This window comes from Myxine glutinosa, chromosome 2 (assembly GCF_964187855.1).
Source record: "Myxine glutinosa chromosome 2, kmMyxGlut1.1, whole genome shotgun sequence".
NCBI lineage: Eukaryota > Metazoa > Chordata > Myxini > Myxiniformes > Myxinidae > Myxine > Myxine glutinosa.
Window position 1 is genome coordinate 237,575,471 of NC_136262.1, and position 13,355 is coordinate 237,588,825.

A 13,355-nucleotide genomic window follows, 5' to 3' on the forward strand; every position below is an offset into this window, starting at 1 on the left:
CATCCCACAATTGTCCAAAAAATATCTGTTCAACATGTTAAATGTTTGCTTGAGAGATGCATTGTTTCAGGTGGGAATGTTCAAGATTGCAAAACAGGTAGCAGCCACGTTTGCACTCACTACGTAATTAAAACACATAACAATGTGAAGCACAGGAATAACTAAGATGTGCAGACAGTCATGTGATTTTCAGCTGGTTTTACATTCTCCTTCATAATTAAATTAATGACACATAGCTTTTCCACAGAACATGTGACTATACATTGGACACAATCTTGGTTTTACTGAGAATGAGGTAGATTTTGAGTCTTTTTTTGAGTTTATTTTTTAAGTTTATATTTTACATTTATATTTTATATATTTATATATTTATATATTTATATATTTATATATTTATATATTATATATTAGATATATATTATATTTATATATTGTATTTTATATTTATACAGTAGTTTATATTTTTGATTTTTTTGTGACTATTTTTATTTTATGAGTCAATTTTATGACAATTACGTTAATTTAAATTTCTATCCAACGTGCCTATAGTGAACAATATAAAAGCACAAAATTTCAGCATTTAACGATGATTTTTCCGCGTTCTTTAATGAAAACTCCACATAAATTGTGAGCCACCCTCGTCCCACCCAAATTTTGGGAAAAATAATTCGTTATCCTTGAGCATAAATTACTTCAAGAAAAATATCCCATGACTTCACAATGCTCGTCATCCTACGAGTGATTGATTTGGAGCTATAAGGTGGAGAGTGGGTAATGCTTAGACAGATTGCATTGTTGAGAGGTTTTGAATGTGATGTACATCCCACTATATGTATACCCTATATCCTGATTCAATGTAGTAACATATGGTGCATGCACTTCTTTTGTGCTTAACATGTGCGGCCAGTTTTGCCACTTTCTGTGTCTCATCGCCAAATGCAGTCACACGAAGAAATTTCAGCCGTTTAACTAAAATCAAGCCTTGTAATGGTTTGGTTCGTGTGCAGGTGTCAATGTGATGTGATTTTTGACCCAGGCTCTGTATAAAAAGGTATATGACATACATGAGAGCAATAATATACATACATGTAAATATATATATATATATATATAAACTGAACATCAAAAGAAACTTATCATTCATGTTTTGAAATGTGCAGGTTTACAAACACGTTTCTTCAATTGTAATGGCTGATTATGTAACGGGAACTTCACTTCAATCACCTGGTTGATCAACAATAGCATGCTTGAGTGGTTCTGTATAGGGATCTTTCCCTTTAAATAATGACCCTCATAATGAAATCCTTCAGTTCTCATGGTTAGACATTCATTTACTGCTGTCTCTAGTCACTCTAGAGCAGTGGTTCCCAAAGTGCGGGTCATGAGCCCAAAGGGGTCATGAGCCTTTTTCTGGGGGTCATGGAGGGTCCAAGATTTTGAGGAAATTTTTTATGATATTTAGGGATTTTTGTTAGTTTTTTGATATTTAGGTTTTGTCGTACGACTATTTTCGTTCCTAATGCTTGATATTTTGTTTTGCAGATGTCGAAGAAACGCACATACAATGGGAGTTTTCTCAACTTTGGCTTCTCATCTATCGTGAACAATGGCGTGCAGTTGCCACAGTGCGTCATCTGCAAGAAGACACTTGCTAACGAGAACCTGAAGCCCTTCAAGCTGAAGGAGCACCTCACCAAGGTTCATCCGGAACTTGCCAGCAAGGATTTGGCCTACTTCAAAATCAAAGAACACCAGCTCAAGCGGTCGAGGTTGGATCATGGAACAGGAGTTCTCTTTCAACACAGCAAGATCGTCGAGGCCTCGTACAAGATCTCCCTTCTTATCGCGAAGCAGAAGAAGCCACACACGATTGGAGAGATGCTCGTTAAACCTTGCATGGTAGCGGCTGCTCGTCTTGTCCTCGATCAGAACTGTGTCAACAAGCTTAATCAGATAAGTCTCTCGGACAACACAGTTAAGCAGCGCATCGATGACATGTCCCAGGACATCAAACTTCAGGTGACGTAGAAAATCCGACTCTCTCCCTTCTTCGCCATCCAACTTGATGAGTCCACAGACGTCGCACAGCTTCCACAGCTTTTGGTTTTTGCTCGGTTCATCTCGGAAAATCAGGTGGAGGAGGAGTTCCTCTTCTGCAGCCCACTGATAACAACTGCAAAGGCTGAAGATGTCATGAACATGGTATCTAACTTCTTCCAAGAGGAAAAGCTCTCGTGGGCAAAGTTGGTTGGTGTCTGCACGGACGGAGCTCCCAGCATGCTCGGCTCCAAGTCAGGATTTGTGACTCTGGTCAAGAAGAAGAACCCGGATGTCATTACAACACACTGCCTGATCCACCGTGAGGCTCTTGCCTCCAAGACGCTCCCTGCTGCTCTCAAAGTCACCTTGGAAACTGTGATCCGCATCGTCAACCATATCAAAGGAGGGGCACTCAACACCAGGCTGTTTCGTCAGTTGTGCCAATACATGGATTCTGCCCACCCAGACCTCCTCTTCTACACATCTGTTCGTTGGCTGTCAAAGGGCAATGTTCTCGCCCGTGTATTTGAGCTCTTTGATGAATTGCAGGTATTTCTGGCAGCTCAAGGGAAGAAGACGGAGCAGTTGTTAAAGGACATTCGAGAGCCATTTAAGTGTAGTCTTGCCTACTTGGCAGACGTGTTCGAAGCTTTGAATGGACTCAACCGGCAACTACAGGGCCCAGATACCACCATCATAATGCACACCGATGCCATCAAGGCTTTCCTCGACAAGCTAGCTCTTTGGGAGAGGAAAGTCGAGAGGGGAAATGTAGCTTCCTTCCAACGTCTGACTGAGGTCGTCGGTGAAGAACCACTTGCAGAGGAGCTGCAACAAGAGATCAAGGAACACTTGTCAAGCCTCCAAGAAGAGTTCAGACACTATTTTCATGAGATTGATGCAAATGAGAATGTACAGCTGAAACTTGCCCGCAATCCTTTCCGATGCACTGTGGAGGATCTTCCTGATGGCATACAAGAGGAATTCCTGGAGCTCATCAACAACACCGCAGCCAAAGAGGAGTTCCAGGAACAACAACAGTTCAGCAGCTCTAATTGCTGGGCCAAAATGCTTTCCGCTTTCCCCAAGACCAGCAATTTCGCACTGAAGGTTCTCATACCTTTCTCATCGACTTACCTCTGTGAAAGTGGTTTCTCGACTCTCCTGGTAATCAAATCAAACGCCTGAAACAGGTTGGATGCTGAAGCAGACATGCGATGTGCCTTGAGCCACACAGACCCGCGTATTGATTTGCTTGTATCAAAAAAGCAAATACATCCTTCTCATTAAAATACATGATTAAATCAATCCTTGTTAATAAACATGAATAAATTTTTTTTGTTTGTTATTGCTCTCTCTGCTGTGATTAATCTTTAAAATGTATCTGCGCCATTGGAAATTAGTACATTTTCAGAAGGCTTATAAAGGTGGGGGTCATGGTAGGTTTGGTACTACTGAAAGGGGTCACGTACTGGAAAAGTTTGGGAACCCCTGCTCTAGAGGCTTCTGACAGGGAAACAACGAGAAAATTCAGATGCCACGCCTGACATCTGAAGAACGTTTAAGGGCAATTGGGATGCTTGAGGCTGGTGTAAGCCAGCAAACAATTGCCCAACGTCTTGGTTGCTCACAGCCTGCAATTTCCAACCTGGCCAGGCGTTACGGTGAAACTGGAACTATGAATGATGGTCCACGAAAAGAAAGACCATGGGTAACCACCCCAAACCAAGACCGCTGGAATGCGCTGCAGCATCTTCGTGATCGTTTCCACCCTGCGACGCAAACGACTGCAGTGTCAAAGGGTCACCACAACAACCGCATCAGTGTCTCTACTTTGCGGAGGCACTTGAGAAGTCGGGGCCTGATGGCAAGACATCCTTGCAGATGTCCAGTGTTGAACGCAGTGCATCGGCAGAACAGACTAAGATGATGTCTGCAGCATCGCCACTGGACACAGCAACAGTGGAGTGCAGTCTTGTTCAGCAATGAGTCCAGATTGTGCCTCCATGCTTCTGATGGGCGTCAACGGGTAGGGCGCAGAGGTGGGGGAAGGTATGCATCATGCTGTATTGGCCAGATCAATCGTTGGGGAGGACCCAGTGTGATGGTATGGGCCAAAATTTGCACCCGTTTCAGGACACCTCTGGTCGTCACCGCAGGCAATTTCACTTGTCAGCGTTATGTCAATGAAGTTTTGAGACATCCTCTGCTGCCATTTCTCCAGGTTCATCCTGACATCGCAGTTTTCCAGCAGGACAACGCTCGACCCCATGCTGCTTGCCTGACCAACAACTTCCTCCAGGAACAGGGTGTTGAAGTGATGCCTTGGATGTCTTATTCCCCTGACCTCAATCCCATTGAGCATTTATGGGATGAGCTTGGTCGACGTCTTGCATCAAGGAGATCAACGGCTGTCAATCGGCAAATACTCATTCAAGGCTTGCAGGAGGAGTGGGACAGACTTCCCCAGGACCGCATCAGACGCCTGGTACAGAGCATGCATCGGAGATGTGCAGCCTGCATCACAGCTCAGGGAGGACACACACGATATTGAGGACTGCTGTCATTCGGTCCTTGACTGTTCGGAGTGTTGTTTCCATGCCTGTGTCATTTTGTTTCGACTGTATTCAGGTGCGTGCCTTTGTGTTGCAGTGCTGTGATTTTTGTTGCACCACCCCTTGTGATGTTCATGCTTTTTGTTTTTTTTGTGATTGAGGCAACCTCTTGTTTATTGGCATGTGTTTAGTAAAGATAGCTGAACTTTACTTCTGTGTTCAAATATTTTTCATTTTGGCGTGGAGGATTTCAATGAGTGTCCTAAAGATTTGATAAGTTTATTTTGATGTTGAGTATATATACATATATATATATATATATATATATATATATATATATATATATATATATATATATATATATATATATATATATATATACTCAACACACACAGTGCATTCAGAAAGTATTCACACCCCTTGACTTTTTCACATTTTGTTGTATTACTGCCTGAATTTAAAATGGATTAAATTTACAATTTTTGTCACTGATCTACATATTATACCACATCATGTCAAAGTGAAAATTCTTTTATAGATATTTTCACAAAGTAATTAAAAATAAAAGAGAAAAATCTAATTTACATACTTATTCAACCCCCTGAGTCAATACTTCGTAGAAGCGCCTTTGGCAGTGATTACAGCTTCAAATCTTCGTTGATATGTCTGTATTAGCTTTGCACATTTGAATTTGGGGAGTTTTTCCAATTCTTCCTTGCAGATTTGCTCAATCTCTGTCAAGTTGGATGGGGAATGTCGGTGAACAGCAATCTTTAAGTCTTTCCACAGATTTGCAATGGGATCTAAGTCTGGGCTTTGGCTGGGCCACTCACGGACTTTCACGTTCTTGTTCTGAAGCGATTCCAGGGTTGCTTTGGCCATATGCTTGGGATAATTCTCCTGTTGGAACATAAATCTTCGCCACAGTCTAAGGTCATGTACATTCCGAAGCAGGTTCTCTTCAAGGATTTGTCTGTATTCAGCTCCATTCATTGTTCCTTCTATCCTTACAAGTATCCCAGTGCCCTGCCACTGAAAAGCATCCCCATAGCATGATGCTGCCACCACTATGCTTCACAGTAGGGATGGCGTTAAATGGGTGATGAGCTTTTCTTGGTTTCTACCAGATTTAGCACTTTTCAATCAAGCCAAAGAGTTCAGTTTTGGTCTCATCAGGCCGCAGAATATTTTTACCTCACGCTCTCAGTGTCTTTCAAGTGCCTTCAGGCGTGCTGTCATGTGCCTTTTTATCAGGAGTGGCTTCCGTTTGGCCATTCTCCCATAAAGCCTAGATTTGTGAAGTGTTGCAGAGACTGTTGTGTCCTTCCAGCAGGTTCTCCCATCTCAGCCAAGAACATCTGGAGTTATGTCAGTGGTCATTGGTCATCTCCCTAACCATGGTCCTACTTCCCCGGTTGCTCAGTTTGATTGGACGGCCAGCTCTAGGCAGGATCTGGGTAGTTCCGTATTCTTTCCATTTCCGAATGATGAATCTTCCTGTGCTCTTTGGAACTTTGAATCAATGAATGAATGATCGTTTTAAGGCCATTTTCCCCGCTAGAGCGTTGTTGGCCGGGGTTAGCCTTGCGGGCCCCATGACAATCATGGTTCCCTGTTTGAGGCAATGTTTTTATGGCCGGATGCCCTTCCTGACGCCAACCCTTGGTCGCCTCTTACAATGCGCAGGGATACGGTGTACCCATTCTAAATCCGGGTACACACCGGGATCATTCGTCCCAGCAAGCTGGTACTCAATTTGCCGACCTCAGAAGGATGACAGGCTGAGTGAACCTCCCTGGCGTTAATTCAGCGATCGATCGGGATTCGAACCCAGGATCCAACGATCCCAACCCGGCACCCTAACCGCTAAGCCAACACCAGGCTCTTTGGAACTTTCAACACCAGAATTTGTTTTATACCCTTCTTCAGATCTATGCCACCTCACAATTCTATCTCGGAGTTATACGAACAGTTCCTTGGACTTCATGGTAGAGTTTCTGCTCTCACATGCACTGTCAACTGTGGTAGTATGTTATATAGAAAGGTGTGTTTCTTTCTAAATCATGTCCAATCAATTGAATTGGCCACAAGTGGACTCTAATCAAGTTGTCGAGACATCTCAAAAATGATCAAAGGAAATTGGATCAATTTCATCAATTTGTGTCATTGTAAAGGCGTTAAATTATTATTGACTCAAGACATTTCAGATTTTCATTTTTACTTATTTTCTAAAAATTCGCATATCAAACCAACAAACTAAACAACCATTGTGTTTTTTATATTACATTTATACCGTGTCACCATCCAACAGTTAATAAGGATGTTAAAGGCATCGTTTTTGAAAACTTAAATTGAGGTCACATTAGCTGAAGCACATTTAGATGTCATAATCAGAACCAGTTAATTGATTGATGATTTATTACACCTCCAAGTGGAGCTGTCAGAATATCACAGAGGTAGTATATGTTCACCTTGGTGCCATCTAATCTGGGTTCGATTTTAGACCCCAACTATAAACATTGATCCTGTTGCTTTGCAGGAAGGGTGTTGCATCAAACAGTAAACCCCTTTGGCTGGAATGTGCAAGCTCACTTTTCTGTCTGTTCGCATTTGCTTGTAGCTTTCATAAACAGAAGGCCTTTGTGTGGCATTACCTGGCTATATGTGCTTCCATGAATGATGCAATGAGCATTGATGTGCTGCAGTCACAATATTATCCTCTAAACATAATGGAAGAAAAATAAGTGTCCTCTAAACATAATGGGATACAGATGTTCCAGGTAATCACCAAATCACATTTTCATGAATGCACAAACAAGATGGGCCATAATCATGAGGTTGAACCGTTGGAGATAAACTCAAGCAAATAAAAGACACCTTGCCTCAAGCAGGTTGAGAAGGATATACTCATTGACTGAAAATAACGTCACTTGGAAAAAGGCCATAATAAGGAGCTGTACGGGGCTGGTCCTCCCCAACACGGCCCCAAAGGCAATGAGCACAGATGCTGTGCAAAAATCCGCATTGATGAGGCTGTAAGATAAAGGAAAAGTTATCAGAACACTTATCATTCAGTAAGGAGGTTTATCACAAGGTGCCATCGCTGTATAAATACCATTATAATATTGGAAACTATACAATATTTCATCACTTGTCAATAACATGCACATCTTCAACATTTACAAAAATCTCAATTGTACTATTGTAGCGGCTACCGCTGGGTTTACACAATCGCCTTGCACCTACCAAGGACGCGGAGCGATCACCATGCCGGGCTCGTCCAGGACGCCCAGGCAGGCCCACGCTCAACTTGCCAGGCCTCGGCCGGGACGCCTGGGCATGCCCGGGCACGCCCAGCCACGCCCGCTCTCGACTTGCCAGGCCACGTCCGGGACGCCGGGGCATGCCCGGGCATGCCCGCCCTCGACTTGCCAGGCCGCGGCCAGGACGCCCGGCCACACCCCCTCTCGCCTTTCCCGGGCAAACGCTCCGGGATAATGTGTGTATATATATTGCTGCCCGATAAACGGGCTTTTCAGAGTACCCGAGTTGTTTTGTGACAATAAAGAAACTCGGACGAATTCCAGCTTTTTGTCGCGTCCATTCTTCCGAATGACGTGGGAGCACAGCTCCTACATTGGTGACCTACCGACATGGACATGGCAGTTGCCCTTAAACTGCCTACCTTCTGGGAGGCTCACGCGGCGGTTTGGTTCGCCCAGGTGGACTCCCTGTTCGCCCTGCGAGGCATCACGGCCGACGACACCCGCTTCCACCATGTGGTAGCAGCGCTCGGTTCAGCCACCGCGGCCCGCGCCCTGAGCCTCCTCGAGAGCCCGCCAGCCGCTGACAAATACGGCGCGATTAAAAAGCTCCTCCTCGACGCTTTCGCCCTCCCATCGGCAGAACGCGCACGGCGCCTGCTCGACCTGCCCGAGCTCGGCGACACGCGCCCGTCCGAGCGAATGGACTACATGCTTTTGCTGCTCGGCGAGCACTCTCCGGCATTCCTGTTCCGGGAGCTGTTCCTCCGTCAGCTGCCTAGCCCGGTATGCCTCGCCCTGGCGAGCACGATGATCACGGATCCCCGCGCCCTCGCCAGGGAAGCCGACAAGATCTCCGCGGCAGGCCAACGCATTGCAGCAGCGACCTGGGGCCCACCGCCGTCCGACGCAATGCCCATGGCACCCGAGCACACGGCACGGTCGACGACCGAACTGCCGATGCAATTGGCGGCCGCTACGCCGAGCCGACCATCCCCAGCACGATGACCAGGGCCTCCACCTGACCAAGCGTGGTGTTACTATCATGCCAGGTTCGGACAGAAGGCCCGGACATGCCGACCCCCATGCACCTTCGGCAGGCCGGGAAACGGCCGGGCCAGCGTTCATTACCAGCCATGAGCGCCGGCCACACGGGCAACTTACTTTTCATCATGGACAAAGCGTCCGGACGGCACTTCCTGTGCGACACCGGCGCCCAACTGAGCGTCATACCCGCCTCTGATCAGGACAGGCAGTCCGCGGTTTGCGGCCCCTCCTTGGTTGCGGCCAACGGATCGGCCATCCGCACCTTCGGCCAGCGCAACGTCACCCTCTGCTTCGGCGGCCAACGCTTTACTTGGACGTTTGTAACCGCAAACGTGCCCATGGCTCTGCTAGGCGCCGACTTCCTCTGCGCACACGGACTGCTGGTGGACGTCCAACGGTGTCGCCTCATCAACGCCGAGACCTTCAGCTCCCTGGTATGCACATTGAGCAGCTCCGCTCCGACCGAGCTGGCATGCGCCCTCCCGGCGGCGAACGAGTTTGCTCGCCTGCTCACGGAGTTCCCGGCCCTCACGCGGCCGACGTTTTCGGCCGTCACAGGACGACATGGGATCGAGCACCACATACCAACCACGGGCCCGCCGGTCTACGCCAGAGCCCGCCGCCTCGACCCAGCCAAGCTCGCCGTGGCCAAAGCCGAGTTCGACGCTTTGGAACACCTCGGCATCGTGCGGCGCTCCGATAGCGCGTGGGCTTCGCCACTACACATCGTCCCAAAGCCAGGGGGCGGCTGGCGCCCATGTGGCGACTACCGCCGCCTTAACGACGCTACCACCCCCGACAGGTATCCGATCCCGCACATCCAAGACTTCTCCACCCGCCTGGCAGGACGGGTCATTTTTTCAAAAATCGATCTCATACCAGGTACCTGTCAGGGCGGCCGATGTCCCTAAAACGGCCGTCATCACGCCGTTCAGCTTATTCGAATTCCTATGGATGCCGTTTGGCCTCAAGAATGCGGCTCAGGCATTCCAGCGCTTGATGGACAGCGTGCAGCGTGACCTGCCGTTCCTCTTCGTTTACCTGGATGATATCCTCGTCGCCAGCACGTCCCGGGCCGAGCACCTCCTCCACCTCCGAACACTGTTCGGGCGCCTCAGCAAGCACGGCCTCATCGTCAACCCGGCCAAATGCCACTTCGGCACGACGGCCGTTGATTTTTTGGGCCACCACATCACCAAGAACGGGGCCGTGCCACTGCCAACCAAGGTCGAGGCCATCACCACGTTTCCGCGTCCCCGCTCCATAAAGGCCCTGCAGGAATTTCTGGGAATGGTGAATTTCTATCACCGCTTCGTGCCCCGCGCTACTCAACTCATGCGGCCCCTCTACGAAGCCCTCCGGGGCAAGCCGGCCAAGCACGACATCGTCTGGTCCGCAGCAATGGACGCGGCCTTCCAAAGCTCAAAGCGGGCCCTCGCCGACGCAACACTGCTCGCTCACCCGGTGCTCCACGCTCCCATCGCCCTCACCACGGATGCCTCCGACTACGCGGTGGGCGCCGTACATGAGCAATGGGGGAACGGGGTTTGGCAGCCACTCGCTTTTTTCAGACGGCAGCTCCGGCCGAACGAGCTCAAATACAGCACGTTTGACCGTGAGCTCCTCGGTCTACACCTGGCCGTTCGCCATTTCCGCCACCTCCTGGAGGGCCGACCCTTCACGGCGTTCGTCGACCACAAGCCGTTGGTTTACGCAATGGCCAAGGTCATGGAGCCGTGGTCGGCCCGCCAACAGCGCCACCTCTCCGCCGTGTCGGAGTTTACCACGGACATCCGGCACGTCGCCGGCAAAAACAACGCCGTGGCCGACTGTCTTCCTCGGGCCAGCGCGAACGCGGTCCACCTCGGCGTGGACTTCGCGCTTATGGCGGCGGACCAAACCACCGACACCACGGTGCAAGCCCTCCGGGCGGCGGACGCGGGCCTCCGCCTGGCCGACATCCCCTTCACGGACACTGTCCTGCTCTGCGACGTCTCCCAAGGCCAGCCTCGCCCCATCGTGCCCGTTACCTGGCAACGCCGCATCTTCGCCTCCCTCCACGGCCTTTCCCACCCGTGCCGGAAAGCTTCCCAGAAGCTGGTGTCGGCGCGATTCGTCTGGCACGGCCTTCGACGGGACGTCCGCGATTGGACCAGCACCTGCACAGCCTGCCAACAGGCCAAGGTCCACCGACACACCCAGGCCCCGCTGGCACCTTTCACCGGCCCGAACGACGTTTCGACCACGTCAACGTGGATCTGGTGGGCCCCCTCCCCCCATCACGGGGGTTCACACACCTGCTCACCATGGTGGACAGGACCACCAGGTGGTCGGAGGCCGTTCCCCTCGTCTCCACCACCACCGCTGACGTGGCGCAGGCTTTCATCGCCACCTGGGTCGCCCGCTTCGGCGCACCGGTGGACATCTCGTCGGACCGCGGACCGCAGTTCACCTCCGAGCTGTGGGGCGCGGTCACCCGCAACCTGGGGGTCAAGCTCCACCGTACTACGGCCTACCACCCCCAAGCCAACGGGTTGTGCGAGCGATTCCACCGCTCCATGAAGGCCGCGCTCATGGCCGGCTTTCAGGACGGTGGTTGGGCCGGCCGGCTGCCGTGGGTCCTTTTGGGCCCCCGCACGGCCCCCAAGGAGGACCTCCGGGCATCCACCACCGAGCTTGTCTACGGCCAGGCGCTACGCGTCCTGGGCGAATTCGTGCCCGACGCTACCAGTCCCTGGTCCGCAGCTCACCAGCGCTCGGACCTCCAGGAGGCCGCCCGACGGTTTGCCCCCGTGCCAACATCCCACCACGGTGACCCCCAGTCCTACGTCCCCCCAGCGCTTCGCACAGCGGAGTACGTTTTTGTGCGTCATGACACACATCGGGGGCCACTCCGGCCGCCGTACGACGGGCCCTTCCGGGTCCTGCGACGGGACGACAAGTCGTTCGTCATCGACATCGGCAGCAGGTCGGACCGGATTGCGGTGGACCGCCTCAAGCCGGCACACGTGGACATCGACCAACCGCCACGGTTGGCCCTTCCACCACGGCGAGGCCGCCCCCCGTCCACAGTGCCCCCCACTCGACCGCCCACCACCACACCGGACCCCCCCCCCCCACGACCCGCCAGGGGTCGCTTCGGCCGGGTTATCAGGACCCCCCTCAAATTGACCCTGCTGGTGCAAGTCGATTCTGGGGGGACGTGTGTAGCGGCGCGGCTACCGCTGGGTTTACACAATCGCCTTGCACCTACCAAGGACGTGGAGCGATCACCATGCCGTGCTCGTCCAGGACGCCCGGGCAGGCCCGCGCTCAACTTGCCAGGCCTCGGCCGGGACGCCCGGGCATGCTCGGGCACGCCCGGCCTCGCCCCCTCTCGCCTTTCCCGGGCAAACGCTCCGGGATAATGTGTGTATATATATTGCTGCCCGATAAACGGGCTTTTCAGAGTACCCGAGTTGTTTTGTGACAATAAAGAAACTCGGACGAATTCCAGCTTTTTGTCGCGTCCATTCTTCCGATTGACGTGGGAGCACAGCTCCTACACTATATGTGTATAGTGGACACAATAATGTGATTACCCACTGATGTCAATTAAATAACTCGACCAAGGTCCTGTGTTGACACCAATTTCATTGCCCATGTACAGTGCCTCCATAAGTAACTAAAATAAATCCATAAGTATTGGAACAGTGAAGTCATTTTTATTACTATTATTGCTATATATATACTCGTGAAATTTGGATTTCAGATCAAAAGATGTACAGAATGTCAATGAGGCAAGAGTACAGAATGTCAATGAGGCAAGAGTACAGCATGTCAATGAGGCAAGAGTACAGAATGTCAGCTTTTATTTCTTGGTATTTCTATGTATACATGTTTTACCATTGTGAAAGCAACAACACTTTTTATGTCCAGTCCCCCCATTTTAGGTAAGCATAAGTATTGAAACAAATGACTGACAGGTGTTTTTTTAGTGATCAGGTGTTTTTTGTTGCATTGATCATTCACACATAAAAGAGCTGTGAAACCATACTCCACATTCCAATTACCTATGATGCCATGTAGAGCCTGGTGAAAGGGAGGTGTGATGTGAAACTGAGTATAGACCCAACTGTTGTTAGAATAATGGGCTATTCTGTGGTGTAAGAGGTCAAGCTGAAATTCTTCTTCTTTTTATTCTTGATCTCTGCTTTCGCATGTACCGTGCTATGGAGTAAACAACCTCCGGTTTATGCGTCTTGCCACGAGATACGAACATAACAAATCCAATTTAGCCACCAGACCACCTAACCGATGATGTCATAAATTTAATTCTTCACTCACACCGAGTGATAGATCAAATATATGAAGTCACAGATTTTTCGGATATGAATTTAGATTCAACCAATTATGGCTGGAATACCACTTCTCCGGGGGCATCATCGTTATCACCTGATATACTCCATGG

General features: G+C 49.8%; 1 protein-coding gene across 1 annotated transcript in view; it reads right to left on the reverse strand.

Annotated features, from left to right (window-relative positions):
- LOC137420732 (ammonium transporter Rh type C) overlaps positions 1 to 13,355 on the reverse strand; it is a 74,838-nt gene that overhangs the window by 16,346 nt on the left and 45,137 nt on the right. Inside the window, exon 3 of the mRNA XM_068106063.2 lies at positions 7,478 to 7,628. Coding sequence (XP_067962164.2) covers positions 7,478 to 7,628 — 151 coding nt within the window. The remainder of the gene's footprint in view (positions 1 to 7,477; positions 7,629 to 13,355) is intronic.